General features: G+C 37.9%; 4 protein-coding genes across 5 annotated transcripts; 2 read left to right on the plus strand and 2 right to left on the minus strand.

Moving 5' to 3' along the window:
* Positions 1–634: 634 nt before the first annotated feature.
* LOC149037091 (uncharacterized) lies at positions 635–25887 on the plus strand. Its single transcript, XM_089188393.1, has 25 exons — positions 635–940; positions 1414–1561; positions 1754–2067; positions 2538–2685; positions 2875–3188; positions 3695–3842; positions 4035–4348; positions 4822–4969; positions 5162–5475; positions 5948–6095; positions 6266–6600; positions 7074–7221; positions 7413–7685; positions 8538–8851; positions 9325–9472; positions 9689–10002; positions 10471–10618; positions 10812–11125; positions 11600–11747; positions 13091–13404; positions 13875–14022; positions 14212–14525; positions 14638–14785; positions 14977–15290; positions 25666–25887. Exons 1-25 carry the CDS (start codon positions 635–637, stop codon positions 25828–25830), a joined length of 5847 nt encoding a protein of 1948 aa, XP_089044519.1. The 3' UTR covers positions 25831–25887.
* LOC149037092 (uncharacterized) lies at positions 17205–19852 on the minus strand. The gene has a single exon (XM_089186946.1). It carries the CDS (start codon positions 19845–19847, stop codon positions 19488–19490), a length of 360 nt encoding a protein of 119 aa, XP_089043072.1. The 5' UTR covers positions 19848–19852; the 3' UTR covers positions 17205–19487.
* LOC149037093 (uncharacterized) lies at positions 19933–21606 on the plus strand. Its single transcript, XM_089186942.1, has 2 exons — positions 19933–20522; positions 20944–21606. Exons 1-2 carry the CDS (start codon positions 20118–20120, stop codon positions 20971–20973), a joined length of 435 nt encoding a protein of 144 aa, XP_089043068.1. The 5' UTR covers positions 19933–20117; the 3' UTR covers positions 20974–21606.
* Positions 20464–22399, minus strand: LOC149037094 (uncharacterized). Of its 2 annotated transcripts, XM_089186935.1 has the most exons (4): positions 22140–22279; positions 21828–21985; positions 21602–21658; positions 20464–21123 (listed from the first exon to the last, which is right to left on the minus strand). In XM_089186935.1, exons 2-4 carry the CDS (start codon positions 21960–21962, stop codon positions 20503–20505), a joined length of 813 nt encoding a protein of 270 aa, XP_089043061.1. In that variant the 5' UTR covers positions 21963–21985; positions 22140–22279; the 3' UTR covers positions 20464–20502. The 2 variants fall into 2 exon arrangements, with proteins under 2 accessions (XP_089043061.1, XP_089043062.1); XM_089186936.1 differs by lacking the exon at positions 21602–21658 and having other exon boundaries at positions 21828–22399.
* Positions 25888–25949: the final 62 nt, after the last annotated feature.

Raw genomic sequence — 25949 nt, forward strand, 5'->3', positions numbered from 1 at the left:
ACTTTGAAGTACTGTAAATATAGTATGGAAAAGTATTCCTTTACCTAAATCTTGCAGGCACTATTCCAAGACAGACTTCAGTAGTTTCAAGTATAGTCTATTATTTTTGCCATTGTTTCGTTCGTCAAGAAACTTTATGCATAAAAATGGACTAATTGTCATGGTTTGACAATAAAAATGAACGGTCAAACACGAAGTTTCGACAAAACTTCGGTCACTTTCAAGGGAATAGTAAGAATGTCACGATGAATATATATATGCGTGTAAAAAGTGTAAAAAAGTTTTTTGTAGTGTAAAAGGATAATAAGAACATACAAAGAGAAGAAATAATTGGAAGATAATTAAAAACCAATTAAAATTGAAAACCTAATAAAGAACCTTTGCACAACTTGAGTCCGACTGCACAAGAACTCAGAAACTCGACTTCATCGATTGGCAAGAATTTTCGCAACAAGCATTCTTTGGCCCCAAGGGATCTTACGAAGAATTTTAGTGTTTTACAGAAGTGTACTAACAAATTCGACTGCCTACTTTATGAAATGTTTTTTGTTCAAGAACTAAGACCTACTCTCAATGTGCAGTCGAACTCAATTCGTGTTATTCAGATAAGTGACCTTATCTTGCAGCGTGTGAAATGAAGGCTATTGGTTTGGCCAGTGGTGGTACAATTCCAGACAGCAGCTTCTCCGCCTCGTCGCATTATAGTTCTGGGTATATACCATCTAATGGTCGACTGAATGGAACCAGCCAAGGTTGGGCACCCAAGACTAATTCCGATCCTGCCGACTACCTGCAGATTGACCTTCTGTATGAGTATGTTATCTGTGCTGTTGCTACTCAAGGAGCTTATGGTATTAATGAGTGGACAACAAAGTATAAGATTCGCTTATCAATGGATGGTACCACTGTGGTCACCTACCAAGAAAACAATGTTGACAGGGTAAGTTCATATAAAACTCTTGTGAACATTCATGTACATATCATAAAAGCCAAAAGTAAATAGCTCCTAGAACACTGATTCAAATTTTGAGTCAAGAGGAGGGACAACAAAGAAGTATCTACTTGGTTAAGGCTCAGTCTTGTTGTTAAATAGAGTATGCAATCGATGCAACAGAAAATAAAAGCATTGTGTGAAAGTGTCTTCAGAAAGTCATACTTTTGGGTGTTTATCCAACAAGTGGTTGTTGTATCATAATCTCCACAAACTACATGTAACTCTCCCTTAGGTTATTGACCAGAAGTGATATATAGGGTCACAAATTTGCTTCGGGTTGGTTCTGAAACAACAGACACTAAGTCTTTCAATAGCCATTAAAGATAGGTAAATAGCTGATACGCAGGAGCGGCTTGTTAACCGGTAGCATTTAAAAATTTTTGACACAAGAGTTTATCATTTTGTACCACAAACTATAGGTCTTTCCCGGAAACTCAAATCAAAATAGCGTCGTAAAAAACAGTCTACAGGAATTTGCAACTGCAAAATACATCCGCTTTCAACCAACAACATATTACGGATGGAAGGCACTGAGAGTGGAAGTTTATGGAGTACTTTTAACAAAAGGTATTACTTTGCTCTAGCTTGTCTTTATCTCTCCATAAGACGAATATCATCACGGTATGAGCATTATTAGTATATTGTAGGGTAGCCACAAATATTTTTTTCTAATTTTTAAAGAAGTTTTCTTTAAACCTGATGTCTGTTTCATTTCGTTGAGGAATGTTTGTTATTTAGATAAGTGACCTTATCTTGCAGGTTGTGAATTGAAAGCTATTGGTCTGGCTAGTGGTGGAAGAATTCCAGATAGCAGCTTCTCTGCCTCATCGCATTATAGTTCTGGGTATATACCCTCTTATGCTCGACTGAATGGAAGTAACCGGGGTTGGGCACCCAAAACTAATTCTGATCCTGCCGACTACTTGCATATTGACCTTCTGTATGAGTATGTTATCTGTGCTGTTGCTACTCAAGGAGCTTATGGTATTAATGAATGGACAACAAAGTATAAGATTCGCTTATCGAAGGATGGTACCACTATGGTCACCTATCAAGAAAACAATGTTGACAGGGTAAGTTTGTCAATATTCATGTACATAACATAAACGCTAAAAGTAAATAGCTCCTAGAATACTGATTCAATTTTTGAGTCAAGAGGAAGGGGAACAAAGAAGTATCTACTTTGTCAAGACTCAGTCTTCCTGTTTAGAGTATGGAGTATGGAGTATGTAATCGATGCAGGAGAAAACAAAACACTGTGTGAAAGTGTTTTCGGAATGTCATATTTTTGGGTGTTTATCCAACAAGTGGTTGTTGTATCATAATTTATCATAAACTACATGTAGCTCTCTCATAGGTTATTGACCCAAAGTGATATACAAGGTCACATAATTGCTTCGTGTTGAGTCCGAAACAACATAGACTAAGTCTTTCCATAGCCATTAGAGATATGTAAACAGCTGATACGCAGAAGCGGCTTTTGAAACAACAGTATAAGAACCTTTTGACATAGTGATTTATCAATTTCTATTACAAATTATAGGTCTTTCCCGGAAACTCGAATCAAAATGGCATCGTAAAAAACAGTCTACAGGAATTTGCAACTGCAAAATACATCCGCTTTCAACCAACAACATATTACGGATGGAAGGCTCTAAGAGTGGAAGTTTATGGAGTACTTCTAAAAAGAGGTATTTATTTCCTCTAGCTTGTTTTGATCTCTCCCTAGGACAAATATCATAATGGTATAAGCATTATTAGTACACTGTCGGGTAGGCGTAATAATTTTTTCTAACTTTAAAGGAAGTTTTTTTACACCTGCTGTCTGTTTCATTTCGATGAGGTATGTTTCTTATTGAGATAAGTTCCTCGCTTTGCAGGTTGTGAATTGAAAGCTATTGGTCTGGCTAGTAGTGGAAGAATTCCAGACAGCAGCTTCTCCGCCTCATCGCATTATAGTTCTGGGTATATACCATCTTATGCTCGAATGAATGGAAGTAACCGGGGTTGGGCACCGAAGACTAATTCCGATCCTGCCGACTACCTGCAGATTGATCTTCTGTATGAGTATGTTATCTGTGCTGTTGCTACTCAAGGAGCACATGGTATTAATGAGTGGACAACAAAGTATAAGATTCGCTTATCAATGGATGGTACCACTATGGTCACCTACCAAGAAAACAACGTTGAGAGGGTTAGTTCATATAAAACTCTTGTGAAAATTTATATACATATCATATAAGCCAAAAGTATAGCCCCTAAAAAACTGAAGTCTTTCCGAAAATATAGCTCTTAGAACACTGATTCAATTTTTGAGTAAAGAGGAGGGACAACAAAGAAGTATCTTCTTAGTGAAGACTCAGTCTTGTTGTTTAATAGAGTAAATAATCGATGCAAGAGAAAATAAAAAATTTGAGTGAAAGTACTTTCGGATAGTCATATTTTTGGGTGTTTCTCCAACAAGCGGTTGTTGTATCATAATTTGTCACAAACTACGTTTACCTCTCCCTTATGTTATTGAGCCAAAGTGATATGCAGGGTCACATACTTGCCTCGTGTTGGTTCTGAAACAACAGAAACTAAGTCTTTCCATTGCCATTAGAGGTATGTAAATAGCTGATACTTCAGGGCGGCTTCTGAAGCGGTACCATTCATAACCTTTCGACATAATAATTTATGATTTTGTACCACAAACTATAGGTCTTTCTCGGAAACTCAAATCAAAATGGCATCGTAAAAAACCGTCTACAGGAATTTGCAACTGCAAAATACATCCGCTTTCAACCAACAGCGTTTTACGGATGGAAGGCGCTGAGAGTGGAAGTTTATGGAGTACTTTTAACAAAAGGTATTAATTTGTTCTACCTTTTTTATATCTCTCTGAGACTAATATCATCACGGTATGAGCATTATTAGTATATTATAGGGTAGACATAATTATTATTTTCTAATTTTAAAAGAGGTTTTTTTTTAAAACCTACCGTCTGTCTCATTTCGATGAGGTATGTTTGTTATTCAGATAAGTGCCCTTACCTTGCAGGTTGTGAATTGAAAGCTATTGGTCTGGCTAGTGGTGGAAGAATTCCAGACAGCAGCTTCTCCGCCTCATCGCATTATAGTTCTGGGTATATACCCTCTTATGCTCGACTGAATGGAAGTAACCGAGGTTGGGCACCCAAGACTAATTCTGATCCTGCCGACTACCTGCAGATTGATCTTCTGTATGAGTATGTTATCTGTGCTGTTGCTACTCAAGGAGCTTATGGTATTAATGAGTGGACAACAAAGTATAAGATTCGCTTATCAATGGATGGTACCACTATGGTCACCTACCAAGAAAACAATGTTGACAGGGTAAGTTCATATAAAAATCTTGTGAACATTCATATACATATCATAAAAGCCAAGACTATATAGCTCCTAAAACACTGATCCAATTTTTGAGTCAAAAGGAAGGAGAAGAAAGAAGTATCTACTTGGTCAAGACTCATTCTTGCTTTTTAATAGAGTATGTACTCGATGCAACAGAAAATAAAGGCACTGTGTGAAAGTGTTTCGAAATGTCAAATTTTTGGGTGTTTATCCAAGAAGTGGTTGATGTATCATTATTTCTCATAAACTACATGTACCTCTCCCTTATGTTATTGACCCAAAGTGATATACAGGGTTACATACTTCCTTCGTGTTGGTTCGGAAACAACAGACACTAATCCTTTCCATAGCCATTAGAGATATGTTAATAGCTGATACTCAAGAGCGGCTTGTGAAGCAATAGTATTAAGAACCTTTTGACCTAATGATTTATCATTTTATACCACAAACTATAGGTCTTTCCCGGAAACTCAAATCAAAATGGCATCGTAAAAAACAGTCTACAGGAATTCGCCACTGCAAAATATATCCGCTTTCAACCAACAACATATTACGGATGGAAGGCTCTAAGAGTGGAAGTTTATGGGCTACTTCTAAGAAGAGGTATTTATTTGCTCCAACTTGTTTTGATCTCTCCCTAAGACAAATATCATCACGGTACGAGCATTATTTGTATATTGTAGGGTAGGCGTAATTATTTTTTTCTAAGTTCTAAAGAAGTTTTTTTAACACCTGCTGTCTGTTTCATTTCAATGAGGTATGTTTGTTATTCAGATGAGTGCTGTTACCTTGTAGGTTGTGAATTGAAGGCTATTGGTCTGGCTAGGGGTGGAAGAATTCCAGACAGCAGCTTCTCCGCCTCATCGCATTATAGTTCTGGGTATATACCCTCTTATGCTCGACTGAATGGAAGTAACCGAGGTTGGGCACCCAAGACTAATTCTGATCCTGCCGACTACCTGCAGATTGATCTTCTGTATGAGTATGTTATCTGTGCTGTTGCTACTCAAGGGGCTTATGGTATTAATGAGTGGACAACAAAGTATAAGATTCGCTTATCAATGGATGGTACCACTATGGTCACGTATCAAGAAAACAACGTTGACAGGGTAAGTTCATATAAATCTCTTGTGAGCATTCATGTAGATATCATAAAAGCCAAAAGTATATAGCTTCTAGAACACTGATTCAACTTTTGAGTCAAAAGAAAGGAGAACAAAGAAGTATCTATTTGGTCAAGACTTAGTTTTGTTGTTTAATAGAATATGTATTCGATGCAACAGAAAATGAAAGCGCTATGTGAAAGTTTTTGGAAATGTCATAAATTTGGGTGTTTACCCAGCAAGTAATTGTTGTATCATAACTTCTCATAAACTAGATGTACCTCTCCCTCAATTACTGACCCAAAGTGATATACAGGGTTATATACTCGCCTCGTGTTGGTTCTGAAACAACAGACAGTAAGTCTTTCCATAGCCATTAGAGATACGCAAATAGCTGATACACAGGAGCAGCTGCTGAATCAGTAATATTAAGAACCTTTTGACATAATGATTTATCATTTTATACCACAAACTATAGGTCTTTCCCGGAAACTCAAATCAAAATGGCATCGTAAAACACAGTCTACAGGAATTCGCCACTGCAAAATACATCCGCTTTCAACCAACAACATATTACAGATGGAAGGCTTTAAGAGTTGAAGTTTATGGGCTTCTTCAAGGAAGAGGTATTTATTTACTCCAACTTGTTTTGATCTCTCCCTAAGACAAATATCATCACGGTATGAGCATTATTTATATATTGTAGTGTAGGCGTAATTATTTTTTTCTAAGTTTTAAAGAAGTTTTTTAACACCTGCTGTCTGTTTCATTTCAATGAGGTATGTTTGTTATTCAGATAAGTGCCCTTACTTCGCAGGTTGTGAATTGAAAGCTATTGGTCTGGCTAGTGGTGGAAGAATTCCAGACAGCAGCTTCTCCGCCTCATCGCATTATAGTTCTGGGTATATACCCTCTTATGCTCGACTGAATGGAAGTAACCGAGGTTGGGCACCCAAGACTAATTCTGATCCTGCCGACTACCTGCAGATTGATCTTCTGTATGAGTATGTTATCTGTGCTGTTGCTACTCAAGGAGCACATGGTATTAATGAGTGGACAACAAAGTATAAGATTCGCTTATCAATGGATGGTACCACTATGGTCACGTATCAAGAAAACAACGTTGATAGGGTAAGTTCATATAAAACTCTTGTGAACATTCATGTACATATCATAAAAGCCAAAAGTATATAGCTTCTAGAACACTGATTCAAATTTTGAGTCAAGAGGAGGGACAAAAAAGAATTATCTACTTGGTTAAGACTCAGTCTTGTTGTTGAATAGAGTACGTAATTGATGCAAGAGAAAATAAAAACATTGTGTGAAAGTGTTTTCGAAATGTCATATTTTTGGGTGTTTATCCAACAAGTTGTTGTTGTATCATAATCTCTCACAAACTCCATGTACCTCTCCCTTAGGTTATTGACCCGAGGTCATAGACAGGGTCACATACTTGCTTTGTGTTGCTTCTGAAAGAAAAGAAACTAAGTCTATCCATAGCAATTATGGATATGTAAATAGCTGATACGTAGGAGCAGCTCGTGAAGCAGTAGTACAAGAACCTTTAGACATAATGCTTTATCTTTTTGTACCACAAACTACAGGTTTTTCCCGGAAACTCAAATCAAAATGGTATCGTAAAGAACAGTCTACAGGAATTCGCCACTGCAAAATACATCCGCTTTCAACCAACAACATCTTACGGATGGAAGGCTCTAAGAGTGGAAGTTTATGGAGTACTTCTAAAGAAAGGTATTTTTTTGCTGTACTTAATTTTAACGTTCCCTAAAACTAATATCATCATGGTATGAGCATTATTTGTATATTGTAGGGTAGACATAAGTATTGTTTTTTAATTTTTGAAGAAGTTTTTTTAAAACCTACTGTCTGTTTCATTTCGATGAGTTATGTTTGTTATTCAGATAAGTGACCTAACCTTGCAGATTGTGAATTGAAAGCTATTGGTCTGGCTAGTGGTGGACGAATTCCAGACAGCAGCTTCTCCGCCTCATCGCATTATAGTTCTGGGTATATACCCTCTTATGCTCGACTGAATGGAAGTAACCGAGGTTGGGCACCCAAGACTAATTCTGATCCTGCCGACTACCTGCAGATTGATCTTCTGTATGAGTATGTTATCTGTGCTGTTGCTACTCAAGGAGCTTATGGTATTAATGAGTGGACAACAAAGTATAAGATTCGCTTATCAATGGATGGTACCACTATGGTCACCTACCAAGAAAACAATGTCGACAGGGTAAGTTCATATGAAACTCTTGTGAACATTCATGTACATATCATAAAAGCCAAAAGTATATAGCTCTTAGAACACTGATTCAAGTTTTGAGTGAAAAGGAAGGAGAAGAGAAAAGTATCTACTTGGTCAAGACTCATTCTTGCTTTTTAATAGAGTATGTACTCGATGCAACAGAAAATAAAAGCGCTGTGTGAAAGTGTTTCGAAATGTCATATTTTTGGGCGTTTATCCGGGAAGTGGTTGTTGTATCATAATTTCTCATAAACTACATATATCTCTTCCTTATGTTATCAACCCAAAGTGATATACAGGATTACATACTTGCTTTGTGTTGGTTCTGAAACTGACACTAAGTCTTTCCACAGCCTTTAGAGATATGTTAATAGCTGATACTCAAGAGCGGCTTGTGAAGCAATAGTATTAAGAACCTTTTGACATAATGATTTATCATTTTGTACCTTAAACAATAGGTCTTTCCCGGAAACTCAAATCAAAATGGCATCGTAAAAAATAGTCTACAGGAATTTGCCACTGCAAAATACATCCGCTTTCAAACAACAACATATTACTGATGGAAGGCTCTAAGAGTGGAAGTTTATGGAGTACTTCAAACAAAAGGTATTTATTTCCTCTACCTAATTTTAAATCTTCCTAAAATAAATATCATTATGGTATGAGCATTATTTGTATAATATAGGGTATGCATAATTATTATTTTTTAATTTTTAAAGGAGTCTTTTTTTTAAACCCACTGTCTGTTTTATTTCGATGAAGTATGTTTGTTATTTAGATAAGTGACCTTACCTTGCAGGTTGTGAATTGAAAGCTGTTGGTCTAGCTAATGGTGGAAGAATTCCAGACAGCAGCTTCTCCGCCTCATCGCATTATAGTTCTGGGTATATACCTTCCTACGCTCGACTGAATGGAAGTAACCGAGGTTGGGCACCCAAGACTAATTCTGATCCTGCCGACTACCTGCAGATTGATCTTCTGTATGAGTATGTGATCTGTGCTGTTGCTACTCAAGGAGCTTATGGTATTAATGAGTGGACAACAAAGTATAAGATTCGCTTATCAATGGATGGTACCAATATGGTCACCTACCAAGAAAACAATGTTGACAGGGTAAGTTCATATAAAACTCTTGTGAACATTCATGTACATATCATAAAAGCCAAAACTAAATAGCTCCTAACACACTGATTCAATTTTTGAGCCAAAAAGGAAGGAGAAGAAAGAAGTATCTACTTGGTCAAGACTCATTCTTGCTGTTTAATAGAGTATATACGGATGCAACAGAAAATAAAGGCACTGTGTGAAAGTTTTTCGAAATGTCATAATTTTGGGTGTTTATCCAGCAAGTAATTGTTGTATCATAACTTCTCATAAACTACATGTACCTCTCCCTTATGTTACTGACCCAAAGTGATATACAGGGTTACATACTTGCCTCGTGTTGGTTCTGAAACAGCAGAGACTAAGTCTTTCCATAGCCATTAGAGATATGCAAATAGCTTATACTCAGGAGCGGCTTGTGAAGCAGTAGTATTAAGAACCTTTTGACCTAATGATTTATCATTTTATACCACAAACTATAGGTCTTTCCCGGAAACTCAAATCAGAATGGCATTGTAAAAAACAGTCTACAGGAATTCGCCACTGCAAAATACATCCGCTTTCAACCAACAACATATTACGGATGGAAGGCTCTAAGAGTGGAAGTTTATGGGCTACTTCTAAGAAGAGGTATTTATTTGCTCCAGCTTGTTTTCATCTCTCCCTAAAATAAATATCTTTGCGCTATCATCATCAAATATCATCACGGTAGGAGCATTATTTGTATATTGTAGGGTAGGCGTAATTTTTTTTCTTCTCAGTTTTAAAGAAGTTTTTTTACACCTGCTGTCTGTTTCATTTCAATGAGGTATGTTTGTTATTCAGATGAGTGCTGTTACCTTGTAGGTTGTGAATTGAAGGCTATTGGTCTGGCTAGGGGTGGAAGAATTCCAGACAGCAGCTTCTCCGCCTCATCGCATTATAGTTCTGGGTATATACCCTCTTATGCTCGACTGAATGGAAGTAACCGAGGTTGGGCACCCAAGACTAATTCTGATCCTGCCGACTACCTGCAGATTGATCTTCTGTATGAGTATGTTATCTGTGCTGTTGCTACTCAAGGGGCTTATGGTATTAATGAGTGGACAACAAAGTATAAGATTCGCTTATCAATGGATGGTACCACTATGGTCACGTATCAAGAAAACAACGTTGATAGGGTAAGTTCATATAAAACTCTTGTGAACATTCATGTACATATCATAAAAGCGAAAAGCAAATAGCTCCTAGAATATTGATTCAATTTTTCAGTCAAGAGGAGGGACAATAAAGAAGTATCTACTTGGTTAAGACTCAGTTTTGTTGTTAAATAGAGTATGTAATGGATGCAAGAGAAAATAAAAACATTCTGTGAAAGTGTCTTCAGAAAGTCATATTTTTGGGTGCTTATACAAGAAATGGTTGTTTTATCATAATCTCTCACAAATTTCATTTACCTCTCCCTTAGATAATTGACCCAAAGTTATATACAGGGTCACATACTTGCTTCGTGTTGGTTCTGAAACAACAGAAACTAAGTCTTTCCATAGCCATTAGAGATATATAAATAGCTGATACTCAGGAGCGGCAGGCGAAGCAGTAGTACAAGAACCTTTTGACATTTTATCATTTTGTACCACAAATTATAGGTCTTTCCCGGAAACTCAAATCAAAATGGCATCGTAAAGAACACTCTACAGGAATTCGCTATTGCAAAATACATACGCTTTCAACCAACAACATATTACGGGTGGAAGGCTCTAAGAGTGGAAGTTTATGGAGTACTTCTAACAAAAGGTATTTATTTGTTCTAGCTAATTTTATCTCTCCCTATAATAAGTATCATCATGGTATGAGCATTATTTGTTCATTGTAGGGTAGGCATAATTATAATTTTTTCAATTTTTAAAGAAGTTCCTTTTTTAACCTACTGTCTGTTTCATTTTGTTGAGGTATGTTTGTTATTCAGATAAGTGACTTTACCCTGCAGGTTGTGAATTGAAAGCTATTGGTTTGGCTAGTGGTGGAAGAATTCCAGACAGCAGCTTCTCCGCCTCATCGCATTATAGTTCTGGGTATATACCCTCTTATGCTCGACTGAATGGAAGTAACCGAGGTTGGGCACCCAAGACTAATTCTGATCCTGCCGACTACCTGCAGATTGATCTTCTGTATGAGTATGTTATCTGTGCTAATGCTACTCAAGGAGCACATGGTATTAATGAGTGGACAACAAAGTATAAGATTCGCTTATCAATGGATGGTACCACTATGGTCACCTACCAAGAAAACAAGGTTGACAGGGTAAGTTCATATAAATCTCTTGTGAACATTCATGTACATATCATAAAAGCCAAAAGTATATAGCTTCTAGATCACTGATTCAACTTTTGAGTCAAAGGAAAGGAGAACAAAGAAGTATCTACTTGGTCAAGACTCAGTCTTGTTGTTTAATAGAATATGTATTCGATGCAACAGAAAATGAAAGCGCTGTGTGAAAGTGTTTCGAAATGTCATAAATTTGGGTGTTTACCCAGCAAGTAATTGTTGTATCATAACTTCTCATAAACTAGATGTACCCCTTCCTTTATATTACTGACCCAAAGTAATATACAGGGTTATATACTCGCCTCGTGTTCATTCTGAAACAACAGACACTAAGTCTTTCCATAGCCATTAGAGATATGCAAACAGCTGATACACAGGAGCGGCTAGTGAAGCAGTAATATTAAGAACCTTTTGACGTAATGATTTATCATTTTATGCCACAAACTATAGGTCTTTCCCGGAAACTCAAATCAAAATGGCATCGTAAAACACAGTCTACAGGAATTCGCCACTGCAAAATACATCCGCTTTCAACCAACAACATATTACGGATGGAAGGCTCTAAGAGTTGAAGTTTATGGGCTTCTTCAAGGAAGAGGTATATTTGCTCCAACTTGTTTTGATTTCTCCCTAAGACAAATATCATCACGGTATGAGCATTATTTATATATTGTAGTGTAGGCGTAATTATTTTTTTCTAAGTTTTAAAGAAGTTTTTTAACACCTGCTGTCTGTTTCATTTCAATGAGGTATGTTTGTTATTCAGATAAGTGCCCTTACTTTGCAGGTTGTGAATTGAAAGCCATTGGTCTGGCTAGGGGTGGAAGAATTCCAGACAGCAGCTTTTCCGCCTCATCGCATTATAGTTCTGGGTATATACCCTCTTATGCTCGACTGAATGGAAGTAACCGAGGTTGGGCACCCAAGACTAATTCTGATCCTGCCGACTACCTGCAGATTGATCTTCTGTATGAGTATGTTATCTGTGCTGTTGCTACTCAAGGAGCACATGGTATTAATGAGTGGACAACAAAGTATAAGATTCGCTTATCAATGGATGGTACCACTATGGTCACGTATCAAGAAAACAACGTTGATAGGGTAAGTTCATATAAAACTCTTGTGAACATTCATGTACATATCATAAAAGCCAAAAGTATATAGCTTCTAGAACACTGATTCAAATTTTGAGTCAAGAGGAGGGACAAAAAAGAATTATCTACTTGGTTAAGACTCTGTCTTGCTGTTAAATAGAGTACGTAATTGATGCAAGAGAAAATAAAAACATTGTGTGAAAGTGTTTTCGAAATGTCATATTTTTGGGTGTTTATCCAACAAGTGGTTGTTGTATCATAATCTCTCACAAACTCCATGTACCTCTCCCTTAGGTTATTGACCCGAGGTCATAGACAGGGTCACATACTTGCTTCGTGTTGGTTCTGAAAGAAAAGAAACTAAGTCTATCCATAGCAATTATGGATATGTAAATAGCTGATACGTAGGAGCAGCTCGTGAAGCAGTAGTACAAGAACCTTTAGACATAATGCTTTATCACTTTGTACGACAAACTACAGGTTTTTCCCGGAAACTTAAATCAAAATGGTATCGTAAAGAACAGTCTACAGGAATTCGCCACTGCAAAATACATCCGCTTTCAACCAACAACATATTACAGATGGAAGGCTCTAAGAGTTGAAGTTTATGGAGTACTTCTAAAGAAAGGTATCTTTTTGCTCTACTTAATTTTATCGTTCCCTAAAATAAATATCATCATGGTATGAGCATTATTTGATCTCATTTCACTTTCATCTTTTATTTGTATATTGTAAGGTAGACATAAGTATTGTTTTTTAATTTTTAAAGAAGTTTTTTTAAAACCTACTGTCTGTTTCATTTCGATGAGTTATGTTTGTTATTCAGATAAGTGACCTAACCTTGCAGATTGTGAATTGAAAGCTATTGGTCTGGCTAGTGGTGGACGAATTCCAGACAGCAGCTTTTCCGCCTCATCGCATTATAGTTCTGGGTATATACCCTCTTATGCTCGACTGAATGGAAGTAACCGAGGTTGGGCACCCAAGACTAATTCTGATCCTGCCGACTACCTGCAGATTGATCTTCTGTATGAGTATGTTATCTGTGCTGTTGCTACTCAAGGAGCTTATGGTATTAATGAGTGGACAACAAAGTATAAGATTCGCTTATCAATGGATGGTACCACCATGGTCACCTACCAAGAAAACAAGGTTGACAGGGTAAGTTCATATAAATCTCTTGTGAACATTCATGTACATATCATAAAAGCCAAAAGTATATAGCTCTTAGAACACTGATTCAAGTTTTGAGTGAAAAGGAAGGAGAAGAGAGAAGTATCTAATTGGTCAAGACTCATTCTTGCTGTTTAATAGAGTATGTACTCGATGCAACAGAAAATAAAAGCGCTGTGTAAAAGTGTCTCGAAATGTCATATTTTTGGGCGTTTATCCGGGAAGTGGTTGTTGTATCATAATTTCTCATAAACTACATGTATCTCTTCCTTATGTTATCAACCCAAAGTGATATACAGGGTTACATACTTGCTTTGTGTTGGTTCTGAAACTGACACTAAGTCTTTCCACAGCCTTTAGAGATATGTTAATAGCTGATACTCAAGAGCGGCTTGTGAAGCAATAGTATTAAGAACCTTTTGACATAATGATTTATCATTTTGTACCACAAACTATAGGTCTTTCCCGGAAACTCAAATCAAAATGGCATCGTAAAAAATAGTCTACAGGAATTTGCCACTGCAAAATACATCCGCTTTCAACCAACAACATATTACGGATGGAAGGCTCTAAGAGTTGAAGTTTATGGGCTACTTCTAAGAAGAGGTATTTATTTGCTCCAGCTTGTTTTGATCTCTCCCTAAGACAAATATCATCATGGTATGAGCATTATTTGTTTATTGTAGGGTAGGCGTTTTTTTTTTTCTAAGTTTTAAAGAAGTTTTTTAACACCTGCTGTCTGTTTCATTTCAATGAGGTATGTTTGTTATTCAGATGAGTGCCGTTACCTTGTAGGTTGTGAATTGAAAGCTATAGGTCTGGCTAGGGGTGGAAGAATTCCAGACAGCAGCTTCTCCGCCTCATCGCATTATAGTTCTGGGTATATACCCTCTTATGCTCGACTGAATGGAAGTAACCGAGGTTGGGCACCCAAGACTAATTCTGATCCTGCCGACTACCTGCAGATTGATCTTCTGTATGAGTATGTTATCTGTGCTGTTGCTACTCAAGGAGCTTATGGTATTAATGAGTGGACAACAAAGTATAAGATTCGCTTATCAATGGATGGTACCACTATGGTCACCTACCAAGAAAACAATGTTGACAGGGTAAGTTCATATAAAACTCTTGTGTTAGCTGATACTCAAGAGCGGCTTGTGAAGCAATAGTATTAAGAACCTTTTGACATAATGATTTATCATTTTGTACTACAAACTATAGGTCTTTCCCGGAAACTCAAATCAAAATGGCATCGTAAAAAATAGTCTACAGGAATTTGCAACTGCAAAATACATCCGCTTTCAACCAACAACATATTACGGATGGAAGGCTCTAAGAGTGGAAGTTTATGGGCTACTTCTAAGAAGAGGTATTTATTTGCTTCAGCTTGTCCTTATCTCTCCCTAAGACAAATATCATCACGGTATGAGCATTATTTGTATATTGTAGGGTAGGCATAATTATTTTTTTCTATTTTTTAAAGAAGTTTTTTTACACTTGCTGTCTGATTCATTTCGGTGAGGTATGTTTGTTACTCAGATAAGTGACCTAACCTTGCAGGTTGTGAATTGAAAGCTATTGGTCTGGCTAGTGGTGGAAGAATTCCAGACAGCAGCTTCTCCGCCTCATCGCATTATAGTTCTGGGTATATACCCTCTTATGCTCGACTGAATGGAAGTAACCGAGGTTGGGCACCCAAGACTAATTCCGATCCTGCCGACTACCTGCAGATTGACCTTCTGTATGAGTATGTTATCTGTGCTGTTGCTACTCAAGGAGCTTATGGTATTAATGAGTGGACAACAAAGTATAAGATTCGCTTATCAATGGATGGTATAACTGTGGTCACTTACCAAGAAAACAATGTTGATAGGGTAAGTTTGTAATGTATAGATTTAGCCAAGCCTGAAAGTGGAGCTCTTGTTAGTTTATTTCCCAGCTCTTCATTATACTGAATGAATAAATTGTAATTTTATTGAGCGTGACTTACAATTTCGGTTTGGGAAAATGGGTCAAAATTGAAAGAAACGACAGTAAAGTACTTTGCATTAGGATTGAGGTGTATACACGTGCAGTGAGCACAGCGAGTCAGTAAAACAATACGCCAGAATCGTATAGGCTTCTTTTATATCTTCTATTGAAGTTGCCAGGTATGACTGCTTACCCCACCGTTTTTCCCCAACATTTTAACCTCCTGTTTAGCGTAGAAAATTAAAAATAAACCAATTTTATCTCGTGTTTGAACCTGTGTAATTTTTTAAAACTTTTTCGCTTTTGGCTACTCTTGTTTCATGTTTCATGTTTCATGATTGTCCTCTGGCTGGTAATACGCGACGTCTTTTTGAGATTTTTCCTGTTATTTAATTCGATAACCTCAGCTGTAACTGCAAGTAATGTGGGTGTCTTTAAGAAAACTTGAGCTAATACCTGGATTTCATTGTTACATCACAGAAATCAATTCCAAAGATCAATCAAGTTTTCTCTTAAGTTTAAAAGTCGAGTTGGTGTTTTTATTGGCTATATCAAATTGGTTGAAAAGCTTTAGATGGTATTTTCTCATGTTTACAAAGAACTGAATTTACTGGGAGGTGGAGTTATTGCAACATTTTAACATGAAAGGCAACAATACATTTTATTGATATGTAAAACGTTTTCATCTGACTATCTACTAGCAAGTCTTTGTTTTATATTTCAACCTAACCATTTTCCGCAACATATGAACGCTATTGCAAAATAATTAGTTAGGGAAATGGAAAACTTGTGGCATAATTACACAATGTTTGAAATGCCAGGTCCATAGTAAGCTAACAGGATCGAGGAGGATCTATGTGGGAATAGGCTCTCTTGTCTGTATCAATAATTGGCAAATCGCTCCTGTTGGCAGTGTTTTGATGAGGTGAGGCTGTCAGGGCAAAGGAACTAAGGATTTTGGTAGGCAGTGACGTTTTTTCAAACCTCAAAACTATCATTGTGAAAGCCATACTTGTGCCCGGTAACTCCTTCTTACTCCGATAAAACTAGTTTTAAGAAGGATACAATATTTGATAACTAAAATTTGATGCATAAGTTGTGCAAAAAACTTTCATATGGTAAAATGTTAGGAGGATCAGAGAAAAATAATGTGCTTTACATCTTCGAGATTTTATGTAATTATTTTTATTACATGAATATTGACTGATACTAGGAGATCTAATAATATTTTAAAAAATAATAAAATTTGGTTGAAAAATTCGAATTCACCACAGGCTGGGTAAACAAAATCCTTAGGAAAAGAAATGTGTACTAATGAAAAAGCTAAGGAAACTTTTTTACAACACCCGCCTGTACCTAATGGCATGTAGTGAAGTCTTTTGAAGTAGTCATAATCCCAGTTTCATATGTTGAAAACACATGCACATGCAGATTTCCTGAAAACCTGTAGTTTAAGCCTGTGATGACTTAGAAATTTTGACGCACACCTCAAAAGGAGAGCAAATAAATATTTTGCCTTCACTACACAACCGAACACACTCAAAGGTTGAGGCATGGGCGCGTTGGTCGATTGGACTGACTGGAAACTCCGAGGTACCCAAGACATCACTAGCAAAGGGTCTCCACTTGTTAAACGCCCTCAAGTAATTTGCGAATGTCCCAGATGCTCTGGAAGCAAGCACGGTAGATTTGAGATTCTCCATTAGCTGATCCACTCTCGGGGAATTTTGGGCCTCTGAAGACCAGAAAACGGAAGTGAAGATATCTAAGGATAAAAAAAAAGAAAAAAGGGACAAACATCAATGAGACAGGCAGCAATGCACACAATGCTGAATTACATTCAACTCACTGTCATCACTCAGGAAGACCACTTTGCCGATCAGGCAATACACTTCTGCGTAAAACGATACAAGAGAAAAAACCATGCTATTCTAGTGGACGTACCCCTCTAGGGCGTCTGCACAATGCCAACAGAAAATACCCCTCTAGGGTACAAAATGAAAATACATATGACAAATCGCCCCTCTAGGGCCTCTCCTGGATGCCTCTCTAAGGCCTAACACGTTTAACTTAGAAAATGATTATCAACAAATAATAAGTACTTTGCGCAAATATAATACGCCTTATCGGTACATAGTGGAGACAGCAGCGAACTCTAGCCCGAATGGAATCAAGCACAAGGAACTAGAAAACTTTTACGAGATAACTCGGAATCTAATCAGGGAATGATGCTAAAGACAAGACGTAGAGCTAACGAAACGAAAGCCAATGGCTTGCTACCAAAAATAGAGTTCTTAGCTTTTCCTCTAATGAACAACTTAGGAGAGTTAGGCAGGATAACCCAGTCATGGATAAATGTACTCCAATGGAAACCAACCGAACACAGGATGGGCCAGAAGTGGGCTGACTTCCAAAGGGGAGCGATCAGAGTACCTTGAGCACAGCACAGCTCCATATGCTTAATAACTTTACACGTTAAATACACAGGGGAACACAGCCAGTTATTATGATGAGACCAATCCTGAGAAAACGCATTAACGCCACTCGAACCAGGCTGGTAAAACCTTGAATTAAAGCATTGGACTTTGGCATTGTAGGAACAAGCGAACCTATCGCAGGTATGTGGACCCCATAAGTCGTCAAGAACACTGAAGACCGTATCGTTGATCGTGTAGTCGTCATAATCAATGAAATTGCTTATATCGTCCGCCGCACTATTTAGGTCTCTTGGGATGCATTGCATATCGATGTTAATAGCACTAAGCAAACAACTACGATGGATATCCATTGCAAGCTCTTGTAATGCTGGAGTCTTAGACCCTGAATTAACGACCTGGACAACGTTCTGATTATCCGTAAACCACGTGACTGTTTGGGCTCTCAATGACTCCACGAAGGCTTTCACTGATAAAGACACGGCTAACAACTCTCTGAATGTGAAACTTTGAGCTTTCTCAAAATCTGCCCAGTTTTGATGAAACATCTTCCCCTCGAACTCGATGAAACTGCCGCAAGCTGAGCCAGAAGCATCGGAATAGACGATCTTCGAAGGCTTGTACCTGACAGGCCAAATAGGTATGCCGTTAAGACTTGCCGCATTAGACTTCCAGAAAACCAGCTCAGCCAGAGCTTCAGACGAAAGACGAGCGTAAGAGTTCCAGGTTTGCGCGGTATTGATGACTGCGAACAAATTTCTAGACATGAGCCTAGAGACATTACCAACGCAGGGGCCAAGAGATATTATTTTTCCGCAAACAGAGGCAAGCTTCCGAACTGGATGACAAGACGAGGGAATGGCCAAAAGAGTCGCTAAATCTTCTTGTAAACTGGTAATTCGCTTAGCAGTGGCAGAAACTTCAGAAGTGGAAGTATTGAGAACGGCTCCGAGCCAAGTAATAACCTGAGTGGGCTCCCAAACGCATTTGGTTTCAATAGACAAAACCTCACACCTGAATCGGCATTTGTAAAGGAACTGATTAACGTGGCGAAGGTCTAAAATTAGACGCTTTTCGCCTGATTTTTGAACAGATACGGACAAAGGATTGATGATAACAGGAGCTTCAAACACTTCAGTGACGCAACCGTTGATAAAGAGATCGTGAATGGCACTTTCGACAAAAGGTGCCTGCTCCAAAGCCGAACTGTTATTTTTAGCTGTGAAGGGCGGAGGAATTTGGAGAAGCGGTAATTTATAGCCATAATCAATAACATCCAGGATAAATTGAGGGGCGTGAATGTCGTTCCAGAATGCGAGGACTCCACGTAGCCGTCCTTTAACGGACGAGTAATCATCGCCGGATTTAACCTCGAAAGAATTTCCATTGACACGAAGAAAAATTAATTCATCGCTATCCTCAAGAACAAGGCCTTGTTCCAAATCGACGTCCGAAGTGAGTCATTTGGGATTCTGACCGGTATTAGAAAGAACATCAAACCGTAAATTAGGGCAGAAAACCCTCCAATGCCCGGGTTTGCCACAAGCAAAGCAAAAACCAGAAGACGAACTCTGGGACGAAAGCTGCGGGTTTACACGCGAAAACAAATTGGGTAGCTGTAAGGCGGAAAAACTGCGGAGTTGTTGAAGTCGATGTAACATTACTTCATTGCCGGGTCGAGCGAGATGTGAAACGCTTCGTGGACCTAGCTGCTCTGGATTCGGCCCTGTATATCTTTTTCTCATCTTCTTCGTCGTCTGCGAGATCATGGTGCTTGTATTCGAGGACCGTCTTCCACCCGTACTGTGATTTATCAGCCAGTAAAATTAATTTTTGACGCTCTTGAAGCAGCTCCATACCTTTATCCAAGGCTTGTTTGATCTTCTCGACGTCGTTCCTTTCGAGGGCAATCTGGGCGTCTTCAACAGCATCTTTAATAGCTTTGTTAGCTTTGTACTGCTCCTCGTTGCTCTTTTTGTTGAAGTGAGGAACGGAATCGCGTTTCAACCTTTTAATCTCTGACATCTGACGCCTGCCACGCCGGGCTGGCGCGTGCCGTGAAGTGGCACTTTGTCGCCCGCTGTTGTTTGAGATTGTACAGCGGAAATGCGAATAAAAGTACAAAGCAGTTTTCAAAATGGCGGCTGAAATAGCATTTTGAATGCTATTGTGGCTCTTCGTCCTTTACGTGATGAAGTCGATAATTTCTTTTTGTTTGAAGAAGAAGTAAAAACAGCTCTCACTTCAATTTTTGAAAAAAACCGTGTGGGCCAAAGCTCTTTGAAACGAGCTAAAATGTCACAAATTCCAGCGACAGCACTCCTGGAAGGAGAAGTGAAGATGTGGCTTAAGATGCTCCATAGGCGCCTCAGTCCAAGAATGAAGGCCCGAAGCGCTTGGACTGTAGAGTTTAAAAGGGCGATGTCCTCGGAAATATTTTCCTTAATTTTACAGATGGTTAAAAAGGCCCGTTCCGCTTATGGTGTTGTGCACAACGAAGAAAAACACACAGATATAATCTACTATAACAGAGAGAACAGACTGATTCGAGATTTTGCCCAAATATCTGAGCTAAGCAGAGACTCAGTCCGAGAATTCCTTATTAAGCAGAGTAAAGGAACAAGAAAAGGAACTTCAAAAGTTTCCATAACTTCTGAAACGCCTTTCACCATCACATTTATTAAGAGGACACAGCAAGTGGTGGGTATTGTCTCAAGTCTCTATATGCATCATTGACTTGGTTTTCAGTTTCTAAGCCCTCTAGATAGTCTGGGTCAATTTCATGAACAGTCCCAATGTCAATCTTTTTTAACTGTTCTACAAGGTTACTATAAGTTAGAAGCTTTGGAACCTTACAGCCTTTACAAATTGAAATACTTGTTATTTTCCCTGGTTTGCCTTCATTTGATTTCATTGAAAGCACCAGTCTTACACTTTTGTACTTTTGTTTCCCCATTACACCACTTGCATAATATGTTGCAATACTTCGAACAATGTTGTCATCTGACTTTTCAAATTCTAACACACTCTTCTTATACTCTTTACAAACTATTCTATTGGTCAACTGCTTGTTCTCTGTCACATATTTTGTTAACTTATTTAACTGGCATCTCTTTTGCAGAGTGTCAAACATTCCCTCGAAACAGGCTGAGGAATGTTCATTTGAGCTCCCATGAATTTTGGCAGCAGCTTCAATGGTTTCATGCCTCCTTTTTCTTGCCGTCCTTGGTCCAAGTGTTGATTCTCCATTAACAAGTGCAGTAGGGCTTCTTGTTGGTGCCTGAGATACCTGTCCCTGTGACTAAAATATTGCTAAATTAGACACTGGGTAGTAACACAATTATTTAAATTAGATGTGGTTGGATGATAACAAAATAGATATTTAGCCAAATCTTACATTCAATATGTTGATGTTTACAATTTAGAGACACTGTCATTTATGACAGTCTTTACTGACCAAATGAACACAGGCACTCGCTCAGGTTTCTTGCATAGGTACCGGCATAGAAGCCTGACCATGGCTGTCATTCTGGCACTGACTCTGTGTTAAGTGGTTAGTTCACCGAAATTGAACTTGCAAAATATTTTTTTTATTTTTACAAAATTGAATATTTTTCTGTTCACAATATTAATAAAATTTGGCATAAAATTAAACCTCATCCAACCACTAATCAATGCAAACCTACAGACTTAGTTGGAGGTTGCACCCAGCGGTTTTTTGCTGCATACTTACTGGTACTGGTAAAACAACCACAATAAAGAATCAAGAGTATACTCACAGGAATATTTTCTAATTCATTTGTTATGTCTTTGAAGTGTTCCCTGACTGTGGCCAACTGAAAGCAATTATTATACAATTGAATTTCTTTACTTTGTCAAAATTGAAATTCAAGCCTCCCTACACATGGACCTCCACCACTTTCCTATAATCCTTTGTTACAATATTCTCTGATATTGAAAATAAAAATCTTCCCAAAACATTAATACTGGACAAATTTATCTCACCTTTTCTTGGGCTCGCTGGACTTTTTTGTACTCTGCCGATAGCTTGCGATTTTCATCAACAGCTTTCTCCCTTGCAACCTTGCGATCTTTCATGAATTGAGCCAAGTTAAAGCGCGTGTTCTTTGTGTGCGGCATCCTAGAAATTAACTCATAAAAAACTAAGGAAAGAAGGCAAAATTAGGAAAACAAAAATCATAGAGCTTTTGTCAAGGCTTTGAAGTTTCGGTTCGTAGCACAAATTCTCGGATAAGTAGAGAAACTTAAAAAACTATCCTAGCCAAAAATACGATAGAAACGACAAATAAACCTTACCTTTTCTTTTACTATTTTCTCTACTGTCTCTTGCTAAGCGAACATCGAAGAAACCATGGCATATTTAGTATCAAAATGACGGGAAAACTGTGTACTTTCAGCACATTTGAGTTTTGGCGCCTTCGGACTAACTCCAGGACCGCTCTGAGGCAGTTTTCAACAGGCGTTAAATTCAGTTCCAGGCTTCTCTAAAAACCACACGGTCACAAACGCCATATTTGTGGACACTGATTGTTCCGCTTCAGAGCGCTCACCAGCCCGGCGTGTGCTTCGTCCATAACTTGGCAAGGAAAAGTGATGAAGACAAGAAATAAACCTTATGGGAAAGTGCTAGTGGCAAGGCTGACCGTAGAATGCCACAAGTTTCTCAACGACCTCTTCTTACAAACATACTACCCATGAGCCTCCGCGTACTACGCTCGCACCCAGTTCTCTGTTCCGTGTCGGCAAAATATTAATTTATGTCAATACCAATTATCACAAATTACATTTTGTGTTTCTATTTAGTGAGGTAAGATTGGGTCAAACATTCAAGACGTACAACGACAGGTTCAAGAAATTCTCACAACTAATTTTTAAGGTTAGCCTACCTGGAACAATCACCTTCATGTAAAAATTAGACCAGGTTTGTACTGATAATTCCCAACAGAAATATCTATGGTAAGAGGGTAAGCCTTCCTTTCTACATGAAAAGAAATAATGAGGTTATCATCTCTCCACAAGTTCATTGGAAAGTGAGAGTGAATGAGACTGATAGTGACTATGTTTTTTGAATAAATATCCAAAGCCAGGATAAAAATTCAGACATGGTCTGCAAAACTCTCTTATTTTAATTTTTTGACCCATTAAGCTAAAGCTTTATATTCTTGCTTTGTGCATCATGTGGACCCCAACTACTGGTAATTTAACTTTGATGCATCAAAATACAAAAATGTTCTCTTCATCTATGTGCCCTAAACATTACAGGGGAGGAGGCAGGTCAAATTAAAAACATGAATTAACATAGGAGGGCCCCCATTAATTTCAGTCCTAATTAAAGGAGGATCCTTGTTTTTCCAGATTCCCACCCTTTTAAACTCACATATCTTGTGACCAATTCCTTATTTCAATGTTTAGTTTGGGTAGGACCATTGGTAAGAAACACCATTTATTAATGAAAGCTTGAGCTAGTATATTTAATGCAATCTAAATAATAATACTACATTTTACAGTATGGTAACTTACACAGCAAAATAATATAATCACACAATTCCAAACAAAGGAAGTCAGGTTATTCACTCACCTGCTTCAACTTTTGAGGGCTGGTAAACAGTTACAATTAATTAAAAGTTGAAGGTTTGAAAGCCAAAATATATACATTACAATCATCAGACCCTATGCATCCTGGCAAAAAAGGGTCAATTACCACCATAACTTCTCCCAAGTGTTCATGCTCACAGGAAATCATTTATTTTTGTCATTAGGTGGTACTGTATTTACAATAGTTCTACTGACACAATTACATTTTCTAAAGTTATCTCAAAGCACATGACTGCACAGGTCATGTGGAAGGTTCCTGCATGGGGACTAATATTTCAATTACCTCAGCAAACTGTAATCATCAGAATTGCAAGCCAAGGTGTATTTACCAAGTGTTCAAGTTTCCAAATTAGTCATCTAATTCTTATAGTGGAGTTCAATCCTTTCTGAGGCTATCTTCCGCTTGATCATCCTGTTACATGTGAAAACATGAAATGTTACTCATATATAATCAAATAATTACCTGAATCAAAAGTTATAATTTTTTAATAACCTGCTTCCTTTAATTGTGCTCCAGGAATAGTTAATGATTTTGAAGAGAAATGAAGAAAGTTCTTGAAACATTCTATGTTAAATGAAACTTTGTTATGAATGTTAATTGTGTGACATGAATGAAAGTGATCCTCGCAGTAATGTGCACTACTTAGGCAGTAGTGAAAATAAGGCCTGAAAAAAATTCAGGCCTGTACGGGATTTGAACCCATGACCTCTGCGATACCGGTGCAGCGCTCTACCAATTGAGCTAACAAGCCAACTGGGAGCTGGTCATGAAGTTGGTTCTAAATAAACCCGTGAAGTGATGAATAAATGGTTAAGAATATATGAAAGTCATATATTTGAACTGCGGATAAAGACATGAATGACTGCACGGTCATAAGTCCACTTTTTTGTGGCTTGATGGGTTACTACTATTTTGTATAATTATGGGGCTACGCTGCACGCGCTTTGAGCTCCGCCATAAAACTCTTCTGAAAATTCATGTAAATATCATAAAAGCCAAAAGTATGTAGGTCCTAGAACACTGATTCTATTTTTGAGTCAATATGAGGGAGACTAATGAAATGTTTACTTGGTCAAGACTCAGTCTTGTTGTTTTAGAGAGAATATAATCGATATCAAAGAGAATAAAAAACATTGTGTGAACGTACTTTCCAAAATGTCTTTTTTTTCGGTGCTTGTCCAACAAGTGGTTGTTGTATCATAATCTCTCAAAAACTAGATGTACCTCTTCCTTTAGGTTATTGACCACAAGTGATATACAGAATCACATACTGGTTTTGTGTTAAAATATATTAAAGTTCACACGGCAACCAGGTGGAAAATCAGACATGGTTTGATGCTACTCTGGTTTGTAGATTTAATGAATGTAAGCGAAGAAGTTACAATTCATAGACCCAACGTCTCGACACTCCTGTCTAGTGCCTTCACCAGGGGTGATCTAAACGTTGCAACAAGAGGTCCTTTTATATGACCACTAATTAGCGCCCTTTTTTCTGACGAGGTGTAAATAGGCGTCAGGAAGCAAACCGCCATCGTCACGATTTAAAGGAGCGTGGGCGGAGTTAATATGCCAAGCCTCCAAACAAAGGCGCTGGTGGTAACGCCGATTAGTGGTGATAATTTTAGAATTATCCCACCCAATTGTATGGCTAGTTGGGCATGTGTGCTCAGATAAAGCCGAATTTCCTTTTTCCAAAAGAAAAACGCTTTTTGGTGCTCTTTTAAACGTGTACCAAACCGACGTTTGGTCTGTCCGATGTATTCGTTATAACAGTCATCGCAAGGAATAGAATAAATGGCGTCGGCTCGTTGTTCTTTCGTGACAGGATCCTTAGGTTTGGCGAAATATGCCCCAAAGTCCGAATAGATTTTTGAGCAACTTTAACGTTGTGGCTATTCAAAATTCTCTTGTGGGTTCCGTAACACCCTGAATGTAAGGAATAGCAGCAAAACCAGTCGCTGGTTCCCTTTCATCAAGAGGGTGAAGGGAAAGGGAACCAGCGACTGGTTTTGCTGTTATTCCTTACATTCAGGGCGTTACGGAACCCATCAAGAAAATTTTGAATGGCCACAACGTTAAAGTTGCTCAAAAAGAAGCAACAGAAACTAAGTCTTCCCATTGCCATTAGAGACATGTAAATAGTTGTTACTTAAGAGCAGTCTGTTAAGCAGTAGTATTAAGAATATTTTGACATAATGATTTCACATTTTGTACCACAAACTATAGGTCTTTCCCGGAAACTCAAATCAAAATGGTATCGTAAAGAACAGTCTACAGGAGTTTGCAAGTGCAAAGTATATCCGCTTTCAACCAAAAACATATTACGGATGGAAGGCACTGAGAGTGGAAGTTTATGGAGTACTTCTAACAAAAGGTATTAATTTGCTCTAGCTTGTTTTTATCTCTCCCTAAGACAAATATCATCACGGTATGAACATCATTAGTCATTGCAGGGTTGTCATAATTATTTTCTATAATCTTTAAACGAAATTTTAAAAATTTATTGTCTG

This window comes from Pocillopora damicornis, chromosome 11 (genome assembly GCF_964200805.1).
Source record: "Pocillopora damicornis chromosome 11, jaPocDami1.2, whole genome shotgun sequence".
Classification (NCBI taxonomy): domain Eukaryota; kingdom Metazoa; phylum Cnidaria; class Anthozoa; order Scleractinia; family Pocilloporidae; genus Pocillopora; species Pocillopora damicornis.